General features: G+C 33.4%; 1 protein-coding gene across 4 annotated transcripts in view; it reads right to left on the reverse strand.

Moving 5' to 3' along the window:
• NIPBL (NIPBL cohesin loading factor) overlaps window positions 1–27,987 on the reverse strand; it is a 197,297-nt gene that overhangs the window by 35,621 nt on the left and 133,689 nt on the right. For all 4 annotated transcript variants that reach the window (XM_027075474.2, XM_053201406.1, XM_053201408.1 and 1 more), the window contains 18 exons: window positions 27,316–27,419; window positions 24,660–24,746; window positions 22,102–22,333; window positions 20,533–20,684; window positions 19,894–19,974; window positions 19,340–19,440; window positions 17,890–18,028; window positions 16,071–16,153; window positions 15,342–15,474; window positions 14,452–14,595; window positions 12,054–12,143; window positions 10,370–10,584; window positions 10,163–10,265; window positions 9,446–9,544; window positions 9,197–9,343; window positions 6,276–6,410; window positions 4,900–4,998; window positions 3,531–3,584 (listed from right to left, as the gene is read on the reverse strand). In XM_027075474.2, coding sequence (XP_026931275.1) covers window positions 3,531–3,584; window positions 4,900–4,998; window positions 6,276–6,410; window positions 9,197–9,343; window positions 9,446–9,544; window positions 10,163–10,265; window positions 10,370–10,584; window positions 12,054–12,143; window positions 14,452–14,595; window positions 15,342–15,474; window positions 16,071–16,153; window positions 17,890–18,028; window positions 19,340–19,440; window positions 19,894–19,974; window positions 20,533–20,684; window positions 22,102–22,333; window positions 24,660–24,746; window positions 27,316–27,419 — 2,198 coding nt within the window. The remainder of the gene's footprint in view (window positions 1–3,530; window positions 3,585–4,899; window positions 4,999–6,275; window positions 6,411–9,196; window positions 9,344–9,445; window positions 9,545–10,162; window positions 10,266–10,369; window positions 10,585–12,053; window positions 12,144–14,451; window positions 14,596–15,341; window positions 15,475–16,070; window positions 16,154–17,889; window positions 18,029–19,339; window positions 19,441–19,893; window positions 19,975–20,532; window positions 20,685–22,101; window positions 22,334–24,659; window positions 24,747–27,315; window positions 27,420–27,987) is intronic.

The raw sequence follows: 27,987 nt of genomic DNA on the forward strand, positions 1-27,987 counted from the left end.
AAACTCATGACCCTGAGATCAAGAGATACATGCTCTATCAACTGAGCCAGCCAGGTGCCCCCATGTGTGCTAATTATTCTTGACTCAAGAATTTGCAATGATTCTTCTAATAGTACATTCTCTATATCCTTCCTAGCCTCTCAAAATTTATGCATGTATGTTGCTACAACCATTAAGAGTGGTTACGTCTCTGTTAACGTGTATCTATAATAAATATTTTTTAGCTTTACTTCTTTCATTAAACTAAATTCTGCTAGTCTAATAACTATCACAAAGTCACAGTGTCATTGGCAAACTAAACTTGTCAGAAACTAAAGAAGTTACATAATAGGGAGAAAGGATTAAAGGACTGAATGAACAACTAGCTAAAGAAGACTAGAAAGTAAAGATATAAGAAACATAAAAGTTACTGCTAAGATTATAAATCTAGTCATCTCCTTTCTGTTTTCAATTTGCCAATAATATATACAGATATTATCTTAGATCCTTTTTTGGAATACTAAATAATGACATTTCTAACAGCTACAATTAATTCTTACTCATTTATTGTAATTATTAAATGAAATATGTGGTTGTAGAGTCTTCTAGAAATTATTATGTCCCCTTTGGAATAATGGCTGACATACACATAACTAAGATAGTTACAAGGCTCTGTAATACAGAGCTAATTATTTGACTTAGGAGGGAAATGATACCAAATACATTATGTAAAATTATGAAATAAAAGATGATTTATGGAAGATGATTTAGGAAGAGAGCCTAAGATATCATAGATTGAAGAACATAAGCAAATACCATGAAGATGTTTAAAAGAGGCATCTTAAAAATTTTTTTAAAGCAACATATTACTCCACACCATCAGATGGCTAAACTTAAAAATACTGACAAAAACCAAGAGTATTGGTGAGAATGTAGAGCAAATGGAATGTTGCTGGTAGAAATGCAAAATGGATCAGCCATTTTGGAAAAAGTCTGGCAGTTTCTCACTCACCACATGATCCAGCAATCACTCAGGAATTTACCCAAGAAATATGAAAACACACATCCACATAAGAACTCGGCACACAAATATTCCTAGCAGCATTATTCAGAATAGTCCAAACTGGGAACACAAAAGTCCATAAATTTGTGAATTCATAAAGAGATTATAATACATCTATACTATTGATACTAGCCAGCAATAAAAATATTAATATACCAGCAACATTCTGTTAATTAAAAGAAGACAAGACAAACACACAAAAAACTACATGCTGCATGATTCCACTGATATGAAATCGGACAAAAGGTATTAACTGCAGCGACAAAAAGTAGACCAGTGGTTTCCTATGGCCAAGGGAAGAGGAACAATTACAAAGAGGCACGAAGAAGCTTTTAAGGGTGATATTCTATATTTATCTTGATTGTGCCTCAATAAAACAATTTTGGTTGACTGTTAAAAATATCGCTAGTTTTATTACTAAAAATACTGCAAAACATACAGAAGTGAACAAAAACAAATGGACTTAACTAGACAGCAGATTGTTGATATAACAGAAAAAATTTATTTCAAGATAGACTAATTTTTTTTAAGTATTTTTTTAATGTTTATTTTTTTAATTTTGAGAGTGAGAGCATAAGTGGGGGGTGGGGAAAGAGAGAATCCCAAGCAGACTCTGCACTGCCAGCATGGAGCCTGACCCCACAACTACAAGATCATGACCTCAGCCAAAATCAATACTTGGATGCATAACTGACTGAGCCTCCCAGGCACCCCAAGATAGACTTAATAATATATTTTTAGTGGGCTATACATAAACATAAATGCAAAGAAATCTTAAACTGTATCCAATAATGTTACTGTTAATATTAGTTGGGCAAAGCAAATAAGAAATTATGTTCCTTTCCTTTGGAACTAAGATTTTTAGCCTAAAGGAAAGAATAATACAATCAAAGAAGGAGACTTTCATAATCTTAAATTTGAATTAAAAAAAATCAATATAAATTCTTGATTTATTTTTGCCTTTCTAAAAAATATATGTTTTCTAGCTCTATCTTTTGGAAAAGGCCCAAAGCTATGATAACCCATTAGCAAAGGACATCCATGGCATCCAGATTCTTCTACCCAAAGGGATTAGGGCTCTTTGGAAAAATGGCTGATTTCAGGTTTGGGGCAGAAAATATACAAGTTAAGTCAGGTCACCTTGTAGAGGCAAAAAGTAATCAGGTGACAAAAGAGTAACAAGGTTATATCAAAAGGATACAAGACCAACTTGGAGGGACTACCACTGGGCAAAGATGGGACAATCTAAACTTCAAAAAGAATTATGATTAAGATAAATTGAAATACAAAGGCATACAAATCTATTCACTCACACTAATATTAAAAAATGAATACACTCATTATAATAGGTGCACCAGGTTGACAACACCTAAACTGAAAGATCACCGAAAATGGATGACTAAACGTTATGTGCCTCCTACTGTGATGCTGTATTATTCGCATCATTTATGAAGTATTCTTGTCCCCTACTCCCAAGATTGAACTTCAATATTATTAAGGCTCTAGATCTAATGAAGAGTTTACAGAAAAAAATGGTGAATAGAGGAACAACTTAAATGACATTAGAAGGAAAAGATCCATGAAATCTACAATGTGGGACATTCTATAGGAAAACACATTTCCATCTCTATAGGAAAAGGGGGGCGTGAGGGATCGACTAGCATAGATTTAAGAGACATAAGAGCCGTATCAACCAAAGCAACTGCAAACTAACTATACAAATGCATTTTTGAGACGATTAGGGAAATATGAACATTGAAATAAGTATTAGAGTTGGGGGGAATAACATTAATATTTGTTTTGATACAGATGATAATGATATTCTGGTTATTTTTTACAGTAATTTCTGTTAGAGATAGATACTAAAACGTTTATGGTGAAATGATATAAAGTATGAGATTTGCTTCAAAAGTATTACAGCCAAAAAATAATAATAAAAAAACGAAAGGAGAGGGATTAGAGATGAAATAAGGCTAGGGAAATGCTGACAGTTCTTGAAGCTGGGTGATGGGTATTTCTATTTAAAAATTTGTGAAATAAAAAAATTCATTGGGAGATAAATATTCCCATATATGAAATTTTTCAAGAACACTAATTATGCTTTAATTCTGCACTATTACAGGAAATTCTACACATTTCATAACAAGCAAAATAATGCAAATATATAGTTAATGCAATCTGTAAATCTGTAAATCTCATGTCTATCATATAGATTAAAGGGATAAGAAAAAAAATATCTGGAAGGAAGTGAAGATAGAATTTCGACTACTGATTTAGAAAAACTATTTATAACAGTCAGTGGAATAATTGCTTAAGTAGGGATATTAACCAAAACATTCAGCTTAATAAACTGAAATAAATTTTCCCTACCAAAAGGCAAATACTTAAAAATAACTGAGAAGGTTCTTTTAAATCATAAAATCTACAAAGAACTGCCCTTCTATTAAATTTCATGTTATCTGTTATCAAGAGTCAAAATAACACTCACGTTTTGAAGGAGTTGCTCAAACCAGTCATAGCCAGTATCTCTGCATGCTGCAACCTAAGTGGGAAAATATGGTGAAACTATCAAAATTAAGAGTTTACTTAAAAATCTGAAAAACAAAAAACAAAAACTTTGCTATGATTTAGTGTGAGGTAAATAAATGTCTCAATTAAAAAAAATTACTTTAAAGTAAACTATTCTTTAAGTAAGCCAATAATTTATCAATATTAAATAATTTTATTCTAAAAATATCTTAGAATACATTCAAGAAATTAGTTTAATATATTGAAATTAAATACGATATTATAGGGAAAGTGGGTTGGGGGATGAGGAATGAAATAGGTGATGGGGATTAAGGAGTGCATTTTTGTGGTGAGCATCAGGTGTCGTATGGAAGTGTTCAATCACTATATTGTACAACTGAAACTAGTATTACACTGTATGTTAACTAACTGGAATTTAAATAGAAACTTAAAAACATGGTGTTACATTTTGAATAGTAACTTGTACTGGTCAGAAAAACGTGTAAGGTTTAAAACAACACAAATAGAAATGTTTGCTTATTATTTTCCTTCTAGATAGCAGATATAAAGATATGAGTGAAAGAGAGATAAATCTGTAATTGATAATAGAAAATTTATGTTCAAAACATAAAAAGTATTCTGGGCAAAAAATATTTATAGCTCATGTGTATAATTAAACATAATGAAACTAATCTTAATTCACATTTTCTGAAAAAGTACTATCTCATTTTAGGCTGTTATCCCTGGGCTATTGTTACCTACTCATCTACTTCTCCTTCCCCTGTCAGTTTTCAATCACTGGAGGAATCTGGAGAATTTCAGTATCAGGGCTTAAGTCAACAAATGCTAACAAGGAGGGCTATGCAGAAACACCAATCTCATCTTCCTTGCATCCCTTGAGTATCTCCAGAATGTAAGGGAAGTACAACTGACCCTTGAACAATGCAGGGGTTAGGGATGCTGACCCCCTGCACAGTTGAAAATCTGCACATAACTCTGATTCCCCAAAAACTTAACTTTTAATAACCTACTGATGACCAGAAAACTTACCAATAACATAAAGTTGATTAACACATATGTTATATGAATTACAGACTGTATTTTTACAGTAAACTGGAAAAAAGAAAATGTTATTTAAAAATCGTAAAAGAAAATACATTTACAGTACTATACTGTACTTATTGAAAAAAAAAATCCATGTATAAGTGGACCTGTGCAGTTGAAGGGTCAACTGTAGTATTAAATGTCAAGATTAACAAATATCTCATCATTGTCTCTCTCTGTGTAAGAGAGGGAGGCCTCAACTAGGTTTGTACCCACAGGGACCACACCCTTGTTCGAGTCCTTACCACATCAGTGATGTTTAAAATTTTCCTCGTCATTGCTTCTTTGTCATTGTGTGGAGTTGGAGTAAACCAGAGTTTTTGGAATGTTTCATTTACTAATTTCTAGAAAAAAGAAAATTTCAAACTACACAACTACAGCAAACATGGCAAAATTCTCAATCCCAAATTCTCATTAAAATCCAAAACAGGGGCGCCTGGGTGGTTCAGTCGGTTGAGCGTCCGACTTCAGCTCAGGTCACGATCTCGCGGTCCGTGAGTTCGAGCCCCGCGTCGGGCTCTGGGCTGATGGCTCAGAGCCTGGAGCCTGCTTCTGAGTCTCCCTCTCTCTCTGCCCCTCCCCCATTCATGCTCTGTCTCTCTTTGTCTCAAAAATAAATAAATGTTAAAAAAAAATTTTTTTTTAAATAAAAAATAAAAAATAAAATCCAAAACAAAGGTGGGGCACCTGGCTGGCTCTATTGGTAGAGCATGATCTCTGTTCATGAAGAAAAAAAAAAAAAAAAAAAAAGCCAAAAACAAAGCTACAAATAACGAATCAAAGCACAAACTACCAGAAATTTTTGGCACAAATTCCTCAATTTTTGAAAACAATCATCAATTAATTTTTCAAAATTATAATCTTTTTCAATTGGTAAAAATTTTAAATAGGTGATATCTGCATAGTACACAAAGGTTTTTTTTTTTTAAATATTTATTCTATTTTTGAGAGAAAGAGAGAGACTGAGCATGAGCAGGGGAGGCACAGAGAGAGAGGGAGACACAGAACTTGAAGTGGGCTCCAGGCTTTGCACTGTCAGCATAGACCCCAACACGGGGCTTGAACTCACAAACTGTGAGATCATGACCTGAGCCAAAGTTGGACACTTAATGACAGAGACACCCAGGTGCCCCACAAATGTTTTGATCAAACTAAAAAACATTTTTCTTACTTTTTTTTGAGGGGGGGGGGGAAGCTGTTAAAAAAAATAAAACAAACAAACAAAAAATACTGGGACCATCATATACGTATATAAATTCACGAATGAACTGAGGTTTATACTTTCAACAAAGTATTTAACTTAGAAAACCAAGTACATACCATTTAAAAAATAAAATAACTTTAATTTGATAATAAACTTGCTGCATATAATGTAATCACTACAATGGCATTAAATATAATTGAACTGGTTGAGAAAGATCAGATTTTATTAATACAAGATTTAGAAATAAAAACGTATGGAAGTATGTCATTTTTGAATTGATAATCTAAAAATGTTGATTTCCTTGTAAAGGTTTTTCATAGTTACACATATTTTACAAAATTTAGCTATAATAAACATTTAAATTATTTAAAATGTTAATGAAAACTGAACTTTAAAACAGTCATCATTTCATCTTACCTTAATGCCCTCTTCATCATTGACTCTGCGAATCATTTTTACACACATTTCTGTAATTTTTGGAAACGTTGGTTGTTCAATACAGATGTCTCTTAGAATCTTTATTACCCTTTTCCTGACACTGATACCAGTATCCTAAGAACAGAAAAGTATTTTTAAATATCAGAAAGCTCAATATGCTCAGGTGTAAGAAATGTGATAAAATGAAATCAGGAAATAAATACCAACAAGCAGTACATTGAATACTTATTAACGTGATAAAGATGGTCTATATATTTCCTCTTTATATTCTTTCTTATTAATGTTACTACAAACATGGATTAATGTATTGCTTTACTTTTATAATATGATATCCAATACATGCAAAAATACTGAATAACACTGAACATGACACTAGAATATAAACTTGTCAAAATTAAATGGGATAACAAATTAAAAGCATTTAGAATAGTGCCTGGCACTTAAACAGCATATGAAGTATTTTTAAGAAATATGTTAAACCTAAATCTAATCAAACCACTGTCGCTATGTTACAGTTCATAGAAAATAAAAGAAAGAAACGAACAAAAAACCAAATTAAACAAAGCCATGAGGAAATAACAAGACTGACCTGGTCTTTTTTTTTTTTTCTTTTTTAAAGTTTTGAGAGAGAGAAAGGAGCATGTGCGGGGGGGGGGGGGGTTGGGGGGGTGGAGGGGCAGAGACAGAGAGAGAGAGGGGAACCCAACAAGCTCCACGCTGTCAGCACAAATCTCAATAAGGGGCTTGATCCCACAAACCACGAGATCATGACTCGAGCTGAAATCGAGAACCAGAGGCTTAACCGACTAAGCCACCCAGGCACCCCTGACCTGGTCTTTTTAAATTAGTCAATGTAATGGGGGAAGTCTATAAAAGAGAGTACTCTAAATTTTAAAACTTGATCACCAAATACAAAGTATGATCTTTGACTGGATTCTGTTCAAAAAAAAAAAAGTAAACTAGAAACTCCCCCTGCAGTTTTTGGGACAACTGGAGAATTGAGTATCAAATGGTTATTACAAGATATTTAGGGGGTGTTAATTTGGTTGGGTGAGATTAACAGTTTTTGTTTATAAGAACAGTACCCACACTTTTGGAGAGGCAGGCTGAAGTATACATGGAGGAAGTAGCAAAATGTTTGTGATTTAATTTAAACTAATTTGGCAAAAAATATAGATACGGTGTTAGATACATGAGGGTTCATTGCACTAACACTCTTCACAAATTTTCAATAATTAAAGTGTTTTAGAAATAAAAAGCATTGGACACTTAATGTGCATATTTATTTCCATTATATAGTCTGACAATCACTAAAATATTTTAGGATATATCGCTTAGGTAGATGCTATCGGATTTCATTAAATTTGAAGAATCCTATTGATCCTCCAAATTTGAGAATCCTATTGATTTTGCCTTTCATTCTTGAAAAGAAGCACTAACACGAAAAAGTTTATTGCACTCTTTCCTTAAATTCTTTGTTTCAATCAAGATTTTATGCTAGTTGAAGCTGCAATTATCTTTAACTCTTAGTCATATAATATTCTGACACTAGACTAAAGGTGATAAACTCTTGTCACGGTGGGAATACCTAATCTTGTGCCTAATGCGTTTCTTTTGAGTTACAGAAGTCAGTATGCTTGCAGTGGGTGATGTGGAGATTACACAGATATTTTGTAACATCAGTGTTTCCTGTTTCCTTTTATTTTCCAGGGAAAGGCTTCAGGACCAGAGAATTCCATGACATACAAGAAAGGATTATCTTAGAATAGTATTTCTTTAGTTTGTTCTTAAGACTCAAATGGCTTTCTGGTTTATAATGCAGGTATCTAAATCTTGTCATAATTCAGCTTTAAAGAAACATGCAGATAACACACAAAGGATCCAAACATATTGTCAGATACCAAAATTCTGCACTTAGCTGTCAACAAAATAATTGTTCCTATTTATATACATTCATATAAATTTATTCTAGGTTCCTGTCCAAAATATTTATGCCATTGTAGTTCCTATCATTTACTCATTGTAAACTTGCATCATTAAAATGGAGGAGTTAGCTGAAAAAAAGGAGTCCTAATTTTCAACAACGACTTGTTTTATAGTATCGAGCAGTCCTCCTCTTGAAATATGTCCTTTGGGGCACCTGGGTGGCTCAGCTGGTTAAGTGTCCAACTTCGGCTCAGGTCATTATCTCACAGTTCATGGGTTCAAGCCCCATGTCAGCATAGAGCCTGGAGCCTGCCTCAGATTCTGTGTCTCCCTCTCTCTCTGCCCCTCCCCAACTTGTGCTCTTGTCTCGCTCTCAATAAATGAATTAACATTAAAAAAAAAAAAAGAAAAGAAGAAAAGAAACTTGTCCTTCCTCAGTTCTTTGTTTGGGCCTATGGCTGAGCTGGGCTTGAAATTTGTGTCCCCTTCCCCTGCTGGTACTCTGTCCAATTGTTAGGATCCTTAGTTTAGCTCAAGGTAGGGTAGGAATGGAGAACATTTTTCCTACTTTCTAAATCTGGGAGACTGGAGATTAGAATCTGCCCAATGTTCTGCTGTCCAGCCACCAGTTTCTAGATTTGATTCTTGGCACCAAGAGTACCTACCTGTAGGCTTTCCCTTGCCTTCCAACCCACTGAATCAGCACTATAGAGTTACAACCTTAGCTTTTAATTTTCATTCTGGTTTAAACTATCTTTAGGGTGTGTGTGTGTAAAATAAACATGGACAGGTTTTTGGGGGTGAGGAGTGAGGTGGGGAACATGTCCTCCTCTAGAAAGATGCTACAGTATAGAGATTAGGCAATATAAATAAGTAATTGACACTTACTTTTCTAGCTTAATAATTAAAAAATGTGATACAAGAAAGGCAAAATTATATTTATGAATCATAATAAAAATGACCAAACAACATACCAAAATTCTTTCAATCAGCATATCATAATACTGCTCAGCAAGCTGAGGTCGACAAAGAACAAATCGACCTAATAATTCTACTGCTGCTTCTCGAACACTAGTGGAGTTATCCATTAATCGTCCATGAACTCCTCGCTGCATATCAAGCTAAAGGAAAAATAAAGAAAATATAATTTATACTAAGTAGAGCTAATATCTTAACTTGAATGCAATAGTCAAATGAGAAGAATCATTTGTGCTCTTCTTTACCCTTGCTAGAATACTGGGGTCTACAGCAACAACCTCAGATAAACACTTCATGGCTTTTGTTCGAACGGCAATTGCGTTTTCACCAAGAACTCGAAGGATCTGCCAAGCAAACATCGGTATTTTCACAAATTTTAGAACATACAACATTTAACAAAATATACATGAAAACATGTAAAAGAAATGAAAATAAATATTGGATTTACCTCCCTTTAATATTTATATGGGTAGAAGATGTTATCTTACTGATCCAAAGTTTTAACTTACAGGTCAGTATAGTAACTGAGGCATTCTATACTTTAAGGTCTTTTCTTTATCCTGGCATTCTCAATTAAACCTGTTTTTTCATTGCTATGCTCATGTGCAAGGACATGTAGCCCCACTAAAACCTTGCTATGAGTACCTAATTCAGAATATTTAGTATTATTTAAGTAATAATTTGGTAATTGAGTAATTTATTTTTATAACATCAACCAGTCTACCTATACCATATACGTATATTTATACATATATCCATTTATCTGTAAAACGTGAATCAGTATGTAAAAGGCATGTAAAAAAAAGACATCTTAACAAATATGGAACACAGAAACAAATGCTACTCTCATGATCTTTTAAAATATCTGTTCTCAACAGTGAATAGACATCATACGCTATTCCACAAATATCCATAATCAGAAAAATCAGTATCATTGTACAAGGAATTCTGGTTTAGTTTACCTGTGTCAAATAAATATCAAAGCTCTGGGCAAACGGCCTCATAGAGGCCAAGTATCGAACAATCAAACAAGCATCATCATAGTCCACAGTATCAGAATTCATCCTACAACAAAAAGTCATTAAATTATTTTTTTAAGTTTTTTGCCAAGTAGATAGATATCAAAGAGATAACTGAAAAAGTAAAGATGCTTTCTCTCTGGATCTTACTTTAATGTGCTGAACTGAGAAGGTGTGGTTTTGATAATGCTTCTAAGAAACTTTTTCCGGTTTTCAGCTCGATGCATGATTTGACCAGTTGTCTCAACTTCCTTCGCATGATGTGTTCCTTCAGATGATTCTTCATCTTTTTGTGATTTCATTGCTTTTTCTGTTTCCAGAGTTGTGTCACGGAACCATTGGGCTATATAGAATTTACGAGAAAACTAAAAAGAAAATAGGTAAGATCTGAGCTTGATAAAATGAAGAGAATTTTTAAATGAAATTTCCAACCCACTGATAAAGTGCTCACTATCAGGAATAAATATACAGGTGTACTTTAAAGCAACTTGTAGCAGACAAAAACAAATTTTAAGAAAGCCAAAAGGTTTGAATATCTGAATGATACAAAACTTATTATTTTGCTTTGTCTTAACACTTAAGACAAGCATCAATTACTTAACAAAGAAAAAAGCATCACACACAGGTCACTAAAATTAGACAGATGATATGTCAACTGGAAAAGTTTAGAATAGGATAAGATGCCAAAGGTACAAGATTCCATTTACTTTCAAAAACCACCTTACTTCTTCAAGAAATACGTAGCCAATTATTACTGAAACATTTTAACATGGAGGCACATCTATTATTTGTTCCTTGCAATGTAGACTAAAAACGTGCAGTAGTTTACTAAATAGCTTAGTTACCTCCAACCTCTTTATCCTACATATCCCATCAGTAAAAAATAAAAATAAAAAAATTAAAAAGTACACTGGGGTGCCTGGGTGGCTCACTCAGTTTAGCGTCTGACTGTTGATTTTGGCTCAGGTCATGATCTTGCAGTTTGTGGGATCAAGTCCAATACTGGGCTCTGCACTAGCAGTGCAGAGCCTGCTTGGGATTCTCTTGCTCCCTCTCTCTGCCCCTCCCCCCAACTCTCTCTCTTTCTCTCTCTCTCTCAAAATAAATAAACTTAAAACAAAGTGCCCTGGGGTGCCTGGGTGGCTCAGTCAGTTGAGCATATCTAACTTCGGCTCAGGTCATGATCTTACAACTCTTGAGTATGAGCCCTACATTGGGCTCTATGCTGACACCTCGGAGCCTGGAGCCTGCTTCAGTTCTGTGTCTCCCTCTCTTCTGCCCCTCTCCTGCTCATACTCTGTCTCTCTCCCCTTCCAAAATAAATAAACATTAAAAAAACAAAATAAAGTGCCCTAATACATGCACAGTGTTTTCTAATATGGTTTATAAATCTTATATATGAGCCTATTATACTAATAATTTGGATGCACAATATACATAAAAATAGAACTAAGGATTATATTTAAAAAGAAATATACACATAAAATTCTAATAGCTTCTTTTTATATGCTCATAGATCATCTCAAGCACCACCTGGGCCATGTCCATTGTGAGGGGCAATGACCTACCTCAGTCTCAAAGATAACTTATGGAAAGATTTCTAACCATTTCCCCTCTCACACCATTTTTATATAATACATATCTGTACCAAAATTCCGTAAGACAAATCAATCCATAACCATTCTCTTTAATTTACATCATCAAGTATCCCTTTGTCTTAAATAAAAGATCAGGATTCCAAACAACCTTCCTCTTCATGACACTTCCCAATTTTCTTTCAGACCCAATTTGAATTTGATGTGTTATCTCCAAAAAAGGAAGAAAAGATTCCTACCACTAGTGAAGGATCAGTCTCAGTGTTTTCATCCAAGTAATCAAGCAATGCTTTCTGTAGTTGTTGTATTTCATCTTCTCCTCCTGAAACCTACAAAATAAACCAAGGAAGAACAAAAATTACATCACTAGTGTATTTTAATAATTCATCTAGTTGTAAATACAAATCTAGGGAAAAAACTGATAAATGATAAAAAATCAAAATGTTAAGTATAGCAACTAAAAGGAAAAAAAAACAGAAGAATGCTACTTCACAAAAAAAATTTATACTCATAGCTGAGACTGGCCCTTATTTTTATGAATTACATGTCATCTTGCTTTGAAAGAGGTGCATAAGTAGCTGACATAAAAATTAACAGAATAATGTGTTAAGTATTCAGAGACAGGAAGGTCCTACACATTGGTTTTCTGTTTGGAAAAAAAGAGGCAATTCCAAACTTTTAATTTAAAAATGGAAACTGTTATCTGTTTTACTATGTGTTATAGGTTTCTTTGGGATATTTTAAAACATTCTAGAAGAGAAATACTTCTATTTGTAATATAAAAATAGTACTTTATTTCATGTAGGATATTAAATATACAGTAGCAGGTGAGCTGTTCACTTGATCTAGGAATAGAATCTTTAGTTCCTGTCAAGAACAAGACACAGCCAGAAATGAACTGAGCTGGCATTCATGTCTATAGCTTTATGCTCTAGCTTTACCACATGAAATGCCAATATGGTTTAGAATATCTCTAAGTAGAAAACAAAGATTTTAATAACCTTTGTTCTCAGAGTGTGATGAAATGGTCCATGGAGAAATTCATCATAGCACTGTAAACTAGTACACTGTAAACTTCCAAGAGCAATGTGGATGTATGTCAAGAACCGTAAGAATACTTACAAATGACCCTTCCCCTCAAGTTTTACAGTGTACAATCTACATGGTCATATGTAACAAATAAGTTGTAGGTTCACTCTAAGAAATACTGAAAGGCACCTGGCACCTACATCTTGGTTTCTAAATTACCATTCTCCAATAAAAAGAACAGCAATATTTGGTGAAACGGCAGATTCCAGGGCTGAGGCAATGAAAGTAAGAGAGCTCCTGAAACATCTTGTGCCACAAAGTAAAGTTCTCAAAGAAAGATGGTAACATATCAAAAAGACACAAAAGTCAGCTAAAAGGGGCTCTCACAGATTAATTCTAGGATAAATGGAACATTAAAATAATGATAGCAATAAATTATAATCTAGGAAATAGAATGGGAATGGCAGTGTTATATTAAATGGTAGTATTACATTAATGGTAATTTCTTGCTTTTGAGAACTGTATTGTGGATATTTAAGCAAGAGTTCTTGTTTGTGGAAAATATACACTAAACAGTGTTTTTCAAACTTCAGCATTCAATAGAATCACCTGGAGGGTCTATCAAAAAACAGTGCTGGCCCCACCCCTAGAATTTCTGATTCAGTAGATGAGTCCTGAGAATTTATATTTCCAGCAAGTCCTTAGGTGATGTTAATATTAGTACCTCTTGTCTAGGGAATCATACTTTGAAATTCAAGGGTATTGGGAGGCATTATGTGTGCTCAAATAGTTAAAAAAAAAAAAATGACAAACAGATACGCAAGCATGTATATTTTGAAAAAGAAATGTTACATAAAGATAAAGCAATGTTATAAATTGTTGACAATTAAGGAATTTGGGTGAAAGGTTTGTGGGAACTCTTTGCATTATTCCTATAACTTTTCTGTAAGTTTAAAATTATTTCAAAATACAAAGTATAATAAAAAATATTAGAGGCATTTCTAATGGCCAGCATGAATATGATTATGAATGTTAAAAAAAAAAGTATAAAGAAAATGAAAACAGTTGTGTATGGTAGGATTAGAGAACATTTACCAATTTTCTTAAGTAACTTTTAGCATTATTACCACCTCGTTCACACTTAAAAAAAATAAGTGAAGCAACAATTTTTTTTTGCCAAACATGAAAACTATCTAATATAGTAAAATGAAAAGAAGTCTTCCTCCTCACCCTTCCCCAATATAAAATGATACACAAATTTCAAAGGTAGAAAACAATTTGGGAGTGCTAAATCAACACCTTAGTAAATTAAAGACTTAAATAAAACTTAGTTAAATAAAATAGAAACAGCATCATACATTCATAAAAGCAGTTCACACAAAGAAATTAGACTAATGATTTATATAAATCACTTAAAACTTCCTGTTAGACACTATAATTCACTCTAAGGTATTAACTTTCTCTGTGGGGTTTTTGAAAAGTCCACTTTTGGAAATGCATGATCTTATTTTGAATTTATAAAATGAAATGTAACACTAATATAAGAATACCTAAAGAAAGTACTTAACTAATATTTATCCCCATAATTTTAATCCTTGATCTCAATACCTGTTTTAAAATTCGTTCTATTGACCCTTGATCCATTTTGCTTGTAACGGCATCTTTCCTTAATCGTGCAGCAACAGTTCCAAGGTAATCAAGAGATGCCACTCTTAAAGCCATCTCTGTTGACTTGTTACTGAATTGATGAACCTAAACATCAAAATAATCTTTATTTAATCAATTTATGACATTTTTAATAGCAATTTATCATCAAATTCCAAATCTATGTTGTATTATTTGAAATTTAAGTATTTTTTCTTGTGATATTGTCCCATGAAGTGGTTGCTTTCTTAACATTTTCATTAAAAAAAAGTACAGATTAAACCTAAGAACACAGTCATGTTTGTTAAAAATATAGGCTCAACTGTTTATATGTATGTTTTCTAGTTCACAGAATGTAAGGGTCCCAAAAGCTTTGTAACGATTTGTATTGCAGAAGTCTAAATATAGTTTAAAAATAAAAAGAGAAATCATAATACTTCTTTGCATTTTCCTATTGTATTACATGAGAACTAGAAAGTGTCATGTTTTTAGATATTCTTAATGATAAAAAAGAATTCACATTAATCAGTTTCATGCTTTGAAATGAATTAACTATAATAATTTATGATTGAGTATTGAGATGCTTTTAACTAACAATATACTTCCAACCCCACCCCAGTTTTTAAAGTACTGTTATCTTCTGTAATGAAATGCAAGCACCAAAAGTCACAAGATTTCAAAGTTTTCTACCAAATATTGACAGTATTGTGTACAGTTATGCACATGCAAAAATAAAGATGCAATGGTCATATTTCCTTACACATTTTTAAAGAATTCATCATCTGTGAATCAGAGTACATCCTCATTATGTTGTCTTCTAGTAATCTAATAATCTTTAAATGCTATACTCTTACCAACAGTCTCCCTAACAAACTAAGGAGTAGTTCAGCAGCTGGCCATTCAGGCTTATTGACTGTTGAAAGAAGGTCTTGAACAAAATTTTCAAATAGTGGTCTGTAATCTTCTTCACCTTGCTTACTACCACATCTGTTCAAAGATAAATAAGGAAAAGGCTGTGAATTTAGGTGACTTGTCCATCAATATGATTGAAATTTTGTTAACTAAGCTTTCTCTTCCCCATATCTAATAATAAGGTATAAGAGAGTACATTAAATATAAATAACATAGCTTAAAATGAATCTATTTCTCAAATTTCATTCTTCCCTCTATTATAGGTAATTCATTTATTGACTATTATAAACATTAACTTTCCGGTAAGTACACCACATTTTTTAAAATGACTACTCTTTTTCTGAGATTACCACAAATTCCTATGAAGGCCAAGTAAACCTCTCTCCACAAACTTTCCTATCAATTAGAATGCCCCCAAATTTACTGAAGAAAAATTACAGAATTTCAATCTGGTACTTTAACTTGTGGAGTCAAACATATAAGCTAGCTCACAAGATTTAGGATTTTTAATATTTCAACTGCCTCATTTTAAACATCAGGAATTCAAGGGCCAAGGTGACACATTCAAGGTTCAGGTTACGGCAGGAAACTGGATTAACCATTTATATACAATAAAGGAACTATTTTCTATCCTGGGGAAATAAAAATCAGATTATGCTAATTTTGCTCACTTTTTAAGGAAGATGGAAAGGAAGTTTTGGGCTGTTCTCATGGCTGTTTCATAAGAGTTGGTAATGACAACATCTTGGTCAACCTAGATTGAGAAAAATGAATTTATATAGGTATAAAAAATAACCAAAAAAAAAAAAAAAGGTTAGTTCAGTTGCTATTGCCATGTTACTACTGAATAGGGGTGATACATTTAAACACTAAGAAGCTTAGACTATTCTTTGATATATAAAGAAATAAGCTACAATTAGCAAACACATTTTCTTAAATTTTTTTTAAATAAAAAATTTTTTTTCTTAAAAATTTTTTAATGTTTATTTATTTTTGAGAGAGAAAGAGACAGGGGAGGGGTAGCGAGAGAGAGGGAGACACAGAATCTGAAGCAGGCTTCAGGCTCTGAGCTGTCAGCACAGAGCCCAGTGTGGGGCTCGAACTGACAAATTGCGTTGACTGTGACATGAGCGGAAGTCGGTCACTCAATCGACTGAACCACCCAGACACCCTTAGTAAACACATTTAAATGCCTTATAAAAACTAAATAAAAATATTGACTTCATTTTAATTTATTAAAATATGCAAGACTAACAAATGTGGTTAAGCAAATGTGGTGTCAATAATTTCTTATGATCTAGGTGAGCAGAAACTGACTGAAAATACAAAAAGAATTTAGAAAAAGACAATCCAAGCTCAAAGTTTACGAAATGGTGAAATATAATGCAAAAGAAAATTCAATTCCTTTATTAGAAATTTAAAGAACGGGATATAAACAGTCTGTTCAAAGTTTCAGAAATCCAATGGTGAATAAATACATGAAAAAGCTCACTAGTTACCAGGAATATACAAAATAAAATATGGTATCATTTCAGACTGACCAGAATAAATAAAATCTAACAGAAAGAAAGCTAAAATACCACTTTGTTGAGCAAACTGACAAGTTAAAAATGCATGTACACTATTTAATATTCTACTTCTAAGTATACCTAGAGAAACTCTTAAGTTGTGATACAGTTATATATGTTTAAGTAAAAGGAATCTGGTATTAGTTTTATGTATTAATAACAATATTGACTGAAAAAATTAGCTATATCACTTCTGTAAATTAAAAAAATTATACATTAAATTTATGCAGATAAATAAATAAATACATGGAAGGAGCTAAACATTCTCATGATACCTGTTACCAAAGATAAGGAAGGAAAGACGGGAGAGAAAAATCAGATTGGGACAGTGACCTCAACTTTCTTGATCTGCTATTATATACATACACAAAATTCTGAAAATAACAGAATATAGAAACAGAATCATTCCTGTTTCTTTTGAATTTTTTGTAATACTATAAGAACCTGGAAAAATTATAAGCAGATAGGTAAAAGCCATAAAATCAAAAGCAAATCTTAGCTATAATTTACTCAACAGTGAGAGTGTTCATTACTTCTGCATGAAAATTAATTACATTTTATTACATATTACATATTATTACAATTATATGTATGCATTAGTACAGACAGTTATAATAATCACTTACACATCCACTATCTCACTTGAACTTACAAGGTGATACAAAAGGCTTGTTAGGTATTATCATACCCAATTTACAACTGAGCAAACAAACTCATATTAAAATGATCTATATGTTTTGTGACTAGTAGATAAAATCGTCAGTACCAGAACTCAGGTTTCCTAAAAACTAATCCTGTGCTCTATATAAGGATCCTAAAGACCAGTCTTAAAAGTCCTAATTAAGAACTTCAGTTTTACAAGAATCGTAGAGAATTTAGGTGCTGCTTCCTATAAAGTATGGAGTTATAAAAGATTCCTTACTTTTTTATTTGAGTCCTCTTCTGAATTAGAGTCCTTCTCTGATGATGGTAAATGTACAACACACTGAATTAGTTGCAAAACCAGTGCTGTAACCATTTGAATATACATAGGCTCTCCATCCATATCACTACTATTTAACCTTTAATGAAGAAGAAAATATTTAAATCATACAAAGAACGAAGAGAAGTTCAACTTGACTCGTCATGTTATCATCTGAAAATTCAGGACGCTTTACCAATATTTCTAGACATTATCTTTAATGCTTACAATAGTGTCCTTATGTCTGTTTTTAATAAATTAGAAAAAATACCAATTCAATGCCTATAAATACTTAGATAATTAAAGTGGTCAAAGGAAAAATACAATATTTAATACAAATTTCTATACTTTATATGCACTGCAGACAAAAATTTATAAATGGATAGTATCAAACATTTCTCAAAATGATTTTTAAAATGAGGAAAGTCTTCAAGATTTCCAAATGCCCATGCATTCTGGTACTCATTTTCTTATTAAAATTTGCTACACAGTCAGCTCTTAATCATCTATCCTAGGGTACAAGGCCAGTGGCACAGAATGTAAAAAATCAAATTCTAAATCTTCAATTCTAAAGATATGGTAAAGGTGTAAGACTTCTCTTATATGCATAGTTTTTCTTTAGGTTTAATAGACTATACACAGTGAGGCTAAAAAATTAAGGTAAAAATAATTATTTTATGTAAGATAGTCTTCAAAGCAATCTAAACATAATCCTATATGCCAGGTTAATACACTTAATCAGTCAGGAATATTATAATGATAGTTATGCTAATGATACCCTATGACAACAAAGAAAATCATGCTGACCACAGCAGTGTATAACATTTCTCAGTTACTCTGTGCTTAGTGAATTAAGAGCCTTTAGTCTCCATGACTTCCTACTATATAAAGGATTAAATCTAAGTTCCTTAGTATGGCCTATAAAACACTTGAACTGCCTTTGACTTTTTCAAGCCCTATTTTCTATTATGGCTTAACCAAGGATGATTTTGACCCTCAGGGGACATCTGCCAGTGTCTGGAGAAAATTTTGGTTGTGCCAATTAGAAGGGGAGGCAGTGGTTCTCTTGTCACCTAGAAGGTATAAGTCAGGGATGCTGCTAAGCATCTTACAATGTATACAACAACAGTCTTGTACAACAAAGTATTATCTATCCAAAATGTCCACAGCACCAAGACTGAAAAACCTCATCATAGATTTTTACACTTGAGGATGAAGGAACTTCTTTAAGTCCCCCAAATGTGCACTGTTTTTGCACATATCTGAGTTATTCTTCATGCTGCTCTGACTGAATTGCCTCGCTTTTATCTGATCACTAAAATAAAAATCAGGAATGATGAGGAATAAATATATAAGGATTATAATATAATGCAATTCTTCATTGTACTTGGTCTTTGCTATAATTAGTTACCTGAAGTTCCTCAAACTCCTCTTGCTGGTTGGTAATCTTGCAAGTGAAGTAAAAATTTCTTCCAAAATTAACTGCCTATGTTTTTCATATCTTGAGAATACCTGTTTAGTAATTATAAGATTTCAAATTATTATAATTATTTGAAAACAGAAATACTATATCACGTGATAAAAAATATCTGCCATTTAAAATAAAAATGTTTTCAACATCTTCAATGACAATGACTTAATCTGTACAACTTTTCCATCATTAATTATAATAACATTCTTGTAGAAGTTAGAATATACTAGTTTCATTTATAGGAGTATGCTACCTTAGAGATGAAAGACAAGATTTAAGTGATTTTAAATAATTTTGATTTAATTGTAGATATTCAGGAATTATTAACTGAAGTTATTTTTAAAAGTTTAGAAGTGTTTAAAATATAAGGCACACAAAAACAGTCCTTATGTTGAAATAAATCTATGGAAAACTTGATTCTGCATTAATGTTGGCAAGTTTGGATATATTTTTCTGGGGGGGGATAACAAAAAGTATGAATTGATTATACTTACTGCAGTGACTAACTTAATGGCACACAATTGTAGTTCACTGACATTTTCCACAAAAAATGGTGTTATTCCCATTGATGATACCTGTACACATAAAAAAGTAATCAGTATACATCTCTAGTTAATTTCAGAAACATTCTACATTAACTAAATTTCAAAACATTCATAAACTTACCAGAAAAAACTGAGACAGCATTTTCTTTACGCTCATTAATCATCAGTATCTACCTAGTTCTGTTTCTGCTCCTTTCACCCTCAAACACATCAGCACATACCTTCCTTTATAGTGGCCATTCCTCTGATCTCCCCATGTTGGGTTGATAAATGTCACAAGAATATAAAGAAACAAAACATTTTGCTACTCTGGATGAAAATATCCTGGCATATTTCAAAGGAAATGATCATTTATCTCTAAACTCTAAATTCTAGAATTTAAATTCTACATTCACCTATCCTGTGCCCTAAATGTTTTTTAAAACTTCCCCGGACTTGTATTTCTTCACTTTAGATATACTCTGAATGGAAAAAATTAACATAGTGATGCCATTATTACTGAGTAAGCAAGGTTATACTGAACTCAGACCCTGTATTCTTAAGTCGTTTGGTCTAGAAATGTAATAAAATGCTTCAAAAAACACTTACCTGAAGAATTGTTGTGTCTGTGAGAAGTTGTATCTCTAGCAATTCTGATAAGCTGCTAACAATGTCACAAACTTTATTATAAAGCATTACTATTACTCTCTGCTTGTGGGTAGAACATTTAGCCCGTTTTGCTTTTGAACTTAACAAGCCTCCTAAAATGAAAAAAAATTCAAAACAAGTAATTTATCAACTTTTAATAATTTTTAAAAAACAGTAATAAAACTGTTTTATGAATTAAGGGAACACTTTTCTAGGGGGAGGGGGTGGTACATAAATATACAACATGGCAAATAAAGCTGGTATTTATTAAAACAGAAATATTCTCGGGGCCTCTAGGTGGCTCAGTTGGCTAAGCATCCGACTCAGGTCATTATCTCAGTTTGCGACATTGAGCCCCATGTGGAGGTCTACGCTGTCAATGCAGCTTGGGATTCTATCTCTCCCTCTCTCTCTGACCCTCCCCTCCTTGCTCCCTCTCTCTCAGAAATAAACAAATATTTAAAAAAAAAAGAAATTTATTCTCTAGGGATATTTAGATAGTAGTCGTTCTTTTTTTTGTAAGTTTATTTATTTCGAGAGAGACAGACAGAGAGACAGAATATTCCAAGCAGGCTCTGCAGTATCAGCATGAGCCCAATGCAGGACTTGATCTCACGAATGGTGAGATCATGACCTAAGCCAAAACCAAGAGTCCGATGCTTAACTGACTGAGCCATCCATGCGCCCTGTAAGTAATCATGCTTGTAACAGATAATCTATGGCACATTTCAGTGGCTACCAAAATTCTTATAAAATACTTACCTTTCTGTTTTTTCTCATTGGTGCAGAATGGTAAGATTCTATTTCCCTTTCCATTAACTTGCAATTATTAAACAATAAGTAATTAATTATAGATTATTCATGAACACCTAGTATATTCCCCTCTTTTTATTAAAAAAAAATTTTTTTTTAACATTTATTTATTTTTGAGAGAAAGAGACAGCGTGAACAGGAGAGGGCAGAGACAGAGGGAGACACAGAATTGGACACAGGCTCCAGGCTCTGAGCCGTCAGAACAGAGCCCAACACAGGGCTGGAACCCGTGAATCATGAGATCATGCCCTGAGCCGAAGCTGGACGCTTAACCAACTGAGCCACCCAGGTGCCCTCCTCTCTTTTTAAATATATATACGTTAACTATTTCACTGTTCATTTATAAAGGTTATAAAGAAGACAAAGAATATGCATCTTGAATCAATTCATTTTGTGGATAACCTATATTCTGCATAAAATTAGGGGGAAGGGATAAATAGAACCAAAAGCTCATATTATCTGGGATTTTTCCCTAACCAGTAGAAATTACTTCTAATATATGTAAATATTTGCTAAAGAAATTACACTTAAACAGTACTAGATTAACTAAAAGTTCTATACTCTAGGTAAATTAAAGCCAGTATTTATTATAATTTATGGGATCTAATAATTTTTGGCCATTTTAAGTTCTTGCATTCTGACCCATCCAACATAATAAAATTATAGAAAATTTTGACATTATACTCAACAGCTTTCAATATAAAAAGGCAAACCAACCTCCATGAGGATCTAGTCTGTAAACAGGATCATACTGAGGATAGAGCGTATTCTGCAAATGAAATTTAGTGTATTGTATAACTCTTTCAATTACATCCTCAATATATACAGCTTTTGGCATGTTAGGGGATGTCATAATGTTGATAGTTGTAAGACAGGCATCTGCTGATTTTGTAACTCTCTCCATAATAAGGTCTCTCCATAATCTTTCTTCTTCTTCAGTATCATTATTCTATAAAACAGCACATTGTTAGTGAAATGGAAACAAACACATTTATAGGTTAAAATATATATTAAAAAAGAGATATATTTGATTTTCCCTAGTGGACACATGTTAAGTATTTTTATGTATGTACTTTTTTTTTTTTAAAGTAAGCTCTACACCCAATGTGAGGCTTGAACTCACGACCCTGAGATCAAGAGTCATATGCTCTACTGCCAGTCAAGTGCCCCAGTGCATGTACATGCATGAACATCAGGAATGAAGTACAAAACTGATATTACTTTAAGATTTTTATTTCAAAGTTTTCAAGCATAATATACTCTATCTCCTAATTTCACCACTAGATGACACTCCAATGACAAAGTTATAGTTATCTTTATCTTCTATGTACTTTATCCAAACCTAAGATTTATTAGCTAAAGACTGTAATTTATATAAATAATTTTGTGTTTGGGGTATAAACATTATGACAGTCAAAACTTTGTAAGTTCTGCTTGCTATTGTGAGAACGAAGCAAATATGAAAACACCAGTAGACCTCACTTAAAAGTAGTAAAATGTAATAGTCTCATTCCTATTACTTGTTTTCAAACATCACCATATTTTTGAAACAGAGATTAAAGTGGTTATTATGCAGACTACTGAAAACATAATTTATTTTCTAAAATGGATAATTCAACTGACAGAAGACTGCATTTTAATTTACATACTAGCAACTTACATTATAATTGGGAAGGAGTGCTTTTAATCTTACTTTGAGAGTGAGAATCCTATCACATCCTTAATTTATGAAATACAAATTTTACACTCCAGGAATACTTTCAAATGCATGTTATTCAAAGCTTATATACATTGGGAAATGAAACAAACAAAATCATGATATATGTAAAGCAGAGAAGGGCTTTCTAATCACTAATGCCTAAAAACTCCATTATTTTTTCCTACTTCTCTAAGCTTTTTTTCATTTTACTGCTTACATACCTACTCAAAAAAATAAGATAAAGTAGCCTTTCTTAGACAATAAAATTGTTGTATGGAATAGTCAGTTAAGAACGTTCATCATTCATGCCAAATGTTAAGGCTACCTGCAACACATTAAATAATGCTAAGGCTTCAGGAAGTAGAATAATTTCAGTAAGACTGAGTCTGCCAGCTCTCCAGAACTCTAGATTCTTGACATTTGTTACAATTTCTTGTCAAAGTCTTTTAAAAAAATTTGTAGATTAAGGACGTAGTAGATTGCCATTATAGGTTTCTCTAGGCCCTCTGTTTCTCATTCAAAAACTAATTTAAAAAGGGCATTGGAAAAATATAGATATATTTAATAGAAATATCGTGAGATTATTTTTCTAGATTTTTTATTCCATGTAGATCACTTAGCAATCCTGTGGCTTCTACAAATACCAAGAACACTTCTCTCATAAGATCCAGTGCATGTACTAAGTGTTTTAGGATACATCAAAAGTGTTAATAGTGGTTACTGCTAGATGAGAATATGGACGGACCGTTTTGAGCTTGTTGTGTTTTGGAAATTTTCTATAATAAATACAATAGTTTTGAATTCAGGTTTTAAAAATAAGGAAAATTCAGTAACTCAAAACTTTCCCAAATTCTTATCTCATAATAAATGCCTATAAGCATCAGTGTTTCCATTTATTAATGGTAGAGCTATCAAGATCAATTCGAATATAGACATGATTTTGAAAGTCAGCTACACTGCTAGGAAGGTAGACTCCAGGTCATTTATTTTAATCAGTTTATAAACCATTACATTATGTTGCTACTGCTTTTCACATAAACATTTGCCATTAGCACATTAACATTTGCTAATGTTTATTGAGAACTTAAGATGTGGAGACACTGTTAAGTACTTAACATGAATTATTTGATTTAATCTTTTCAATGACCATTTGAACAAGGTATAAAAATGGTATATAAGGATTCCTGTTTTAGGATACATTAGGAAATCAACATAGAGTTTCTAACTATTTAATTCTTCAGGAAAGGTCAAGAAAAAGAATTACTATCATTTCATAAATGAAAAAATATTTTAAACACACTCATCCACTTACACAAGGAAGAGCATAATGTAAGATTAAAGATCAATTCTGTAAACTGAAATGAATTTAAATCTGTTGCTTATGTCAAAGCAGTGAACTGACAACGTAATTTTGAATTACTAACTGTAATTTAGCAGCAGCACTAATGAACATAACTAGCAAATGGTAGTTTAGCTTAAATTAATGTAATTTGGGATTTCCCTACAAATCAAAGTTCTTTTGAAAAAACTTTAGTAAAGGTAAAGGTAAAATTAACAATATGGATCTTAAACTTACATGATTTAACAAAGTGGAAAGCTTGGACCCATCTTGAATATTCTTCTCCAAGATATTTAGGACTTTCACAGTTTTGTCAGTGGAAAGCTGAAATAGCAACACAATTTTTTACAATCAATCATTTGTAAAAGTAATAAATTATTCAAGAAACATTGTGTACAATTATCACCTTTGGGCTACAGAATATATTAAAGAGTGAGAAAAGAAAATTTTCCCACTTAGATTCTCTATTTAAATCTGAATTATGTAGAGAATTAATCCCTTGTTTCTCAAGGACAGAAAAGCAAACAAAGAATGGGCACAAATGCACATTACTACTCTTAACATATAGCTTGTGAAGACTGAGTTTGTTCTGATGCCTGGCCCCTGTTCTTGTGGCAGTGACCCTGAACATGCATATGAACGAACGAACACACACGCATACTGAGACTTTACGTTTATTTTTTGGAGAGAGAGAGAAGGAACACAAGTGGGGGAGGATCAGAGAGAGAGAGGGAGACAGAATCGGAAGTAGGCTCCAGGCTCTGAGCTGTCAACACAGAGCAGCATGTGGGGCTCCAACCCATGAACTGTGAGATCATGACCTGAGCAAGTTGGATGCTTAACCAACTGAGCCCCTAAATTTTTATTTTAATGTTTATTTTTGAGAGAGAGAGAGAGAGAGAGAGAGACAGAGTGCAAGCGGGAGAGGGACAGAGAGAGAGGGAGACACAGAATCTGAAGCAGGCTCCAGGCTCTAAGCTGTCAGCAGAGAGGCCAACACGGGGTTTGAACCCACGAACCGTGAGATCACGACTGAAGCCAAAGTTGGATGCTTAACTCGACTGAGCCACCCAGGGGCCCCAAACTACCAAGACTTAAAAAAAAAAAAAAAAAAAAAAAAAAAAAGGTTATTTATTTTGAAAGAGAGAAGGGGTGGGGAAGAAAAATGGGCGCACAAGTCGGGGAGGGGCAGAGAGAGAGAATCCCAAGCAGGCTCCACACTGTCAGCACAAAGCCTGACACAGAGCAAGATCTCACGAACTGTGAAATCATGACCTGAGCCAAAATCAAGGGTCCGACACAGCCAACTGAGCCACGGAGGTGCCCCTAAACTACTGAGACTTTGGTAAACTTCCCATACTTTGAAAATACTCAGCAAATTCACTTTGAGAAACAGAAATAATAGCTATATATAATAACAGAATTTATGAAATAAACTTAGGATTGGAAGTGTCATCTCAGAAAACTGATGACATATTCCTATACAATAAATCATCCTCTCTCTGCACATAGCAATACTATGAACTAATAGCACATTAATTATTGGTTAACTATGTGATATGTCTGGCTTTAAAACACAAATTCATGGAAACCCTTGTGCACTACTGGTGGGAATGTAATTGGGTGCAGCCACTATGGAAAACAATATGGAGGGTCCTCAAAAAACTAAAAATAGAACTACCATAAGATCCATCAATTCCACTTCTGGGTATTTATGTGAAGGAGAAGAAAACACTAACTTAAAAAGATATATGCACCCCCATGTTCACTGCATCATTATTTACAATAGCCAAGACATGGAAGCATCCACAGTGTCCAGAGATGGATGAATGAGCAAACAAAATGTGGTATATACACGATGGAATATTATTTTGCCATAAAAAAGGAAATCTTGCCATATGTGACAACATGATTGGTCCTTGAGGGCATTACACTAAGAGAAATAAGTCAAAGACAAATGACACATGATCTCACCTGTGGAATCTAAAACCAACAAAAACCAACCCAATTCACAGATACAGAGAACAGATAATTCTGTACAAAAGGAACCTGCCCTGGTTAGAAGAGGAGAGGGGCACCTGGATGGCTCAGGTCATGATCTTATGGTTTGTGAGATCGAGCCCGGCGTCTAGCTCTGTGCTGACAGCATGGAGCCTGCCTGGGATTCTCTCTCTCTGCCCCTCCCACTCATACGTTCTCTCTCACTCTCTCTCAAAATAAATAAATAAATTAAAAAAAAACAGAGAGAGAGAAGAGGAGGAGAGAGGATTCATCTTGAAATTGTATCTGCACAGCAATCATGCAGTAGTTTAGGAAGTGAATGGTGGCTCATAAAGATTATGGGAAGCCATCCCTTGATGCTGTCACTATTGTCTGAAGTTATTATCAATGAAAAATACTCTGCTATTTCATTAGAAAAGAATGAGACTATTTAGCAACAGAGAGCTCACAGGAAAGACAACTCACAAAAATTATTATAAAGCCTACAGCAATGAGACTATGTACTTATTAACAATTAATGTGCTGAAACTGTAGCATTACCCTTTTACCACTCTAAATGGCTAAAGCAAACGCCAAGGAAAAATTTAGTGTATTTCTACATTTAAATAATCTGAATATCTGAGACAATAACAAGAAAAACAGTGGAGAAAAAAAAATCCAGGCCCATGCCTCTGTCGGTGCAATGAGATACAGTTTTCTTTAGAATAATTTACAGAATACTTCTTTGATTCAAGTTAAAAAAAAAAAAAAAATTCAGTTAGACTCTCAGAAGGCAACCAGAAATTGTTTTCAGTATTATTTACTTTATGTAAACTTTGTAATTTGCCTTGGAAACTTTAATTTCAAAGATCAGACCTTAAGTAAATCTATAAAATTTACTTTAGTGAGATACCTTATCCATTATACCCATTGCTTTAATTTTAGCAGATTCACTGCCGAGTTCATTAAGCTGGTGTTTTCCTAAGAGAAGTTCCTGAGGAATTTCATCATCATCACCTGAAAAACCAAACCAAACAATTAAGGGAGAATACATAGCTCAAAATAGTAAGTTTAATTTTTTAACAAAATTTCTGGACACATAGACAAATATAAACAAACTAAACAAATAACAACCTAAGAGGCTTCTGCACACCTCAAGCGCACCCCTAACGAGCGAGGACAGGGATTAAAACTAGAGCTCTGACTGGGATGGAAAGAGGACTCAGATCTCGTGTCTTCACTCTCAACCAAGTTTTCTGCCCCAGGGGGCTGACCTGTGTGCACTACATAACAGTCTCTCATGCCCTCTGGCTTCTGTTTGGGTACAGCTAGTGGGGTGCTCTGTCAGAAGATCTAAAGAGAAGGAGAGTGAGGTCAGGGTATTTATATCCGTGACTCCTTCCTTGTACGGTCTCCTCAGGCTGCCTATGTCCTCTGACCAAAAGGTTACTGCCTTTTTCCAAGGCAGTCTACGATATTTTTTTCCCTACAGAGTGAGAGTTCTGTAACTTCTCTTTACCCTTGTTCCTTTCGGAGCAGCGATGGTAACAGTTTCATGGTTGTTAACCCTGGATTCTGGCACTAT

Source organism: Acinonyx jubatus, chromosome A1 (genome assembly GCF_027475565.1).
Source record: "Acinonyx jubatus isolate Ajub_Pintada_27869175 chromosome A1, VMU_Ajub_asm_v1.0, whole genome shotgun sequence".
Classification (NCBI taxonomy): Eukaryota; Metazoa; Chordata; class Mammalia; order Carnivora; family Felidae; genus Acinonyx; species Acinonyx jubatus.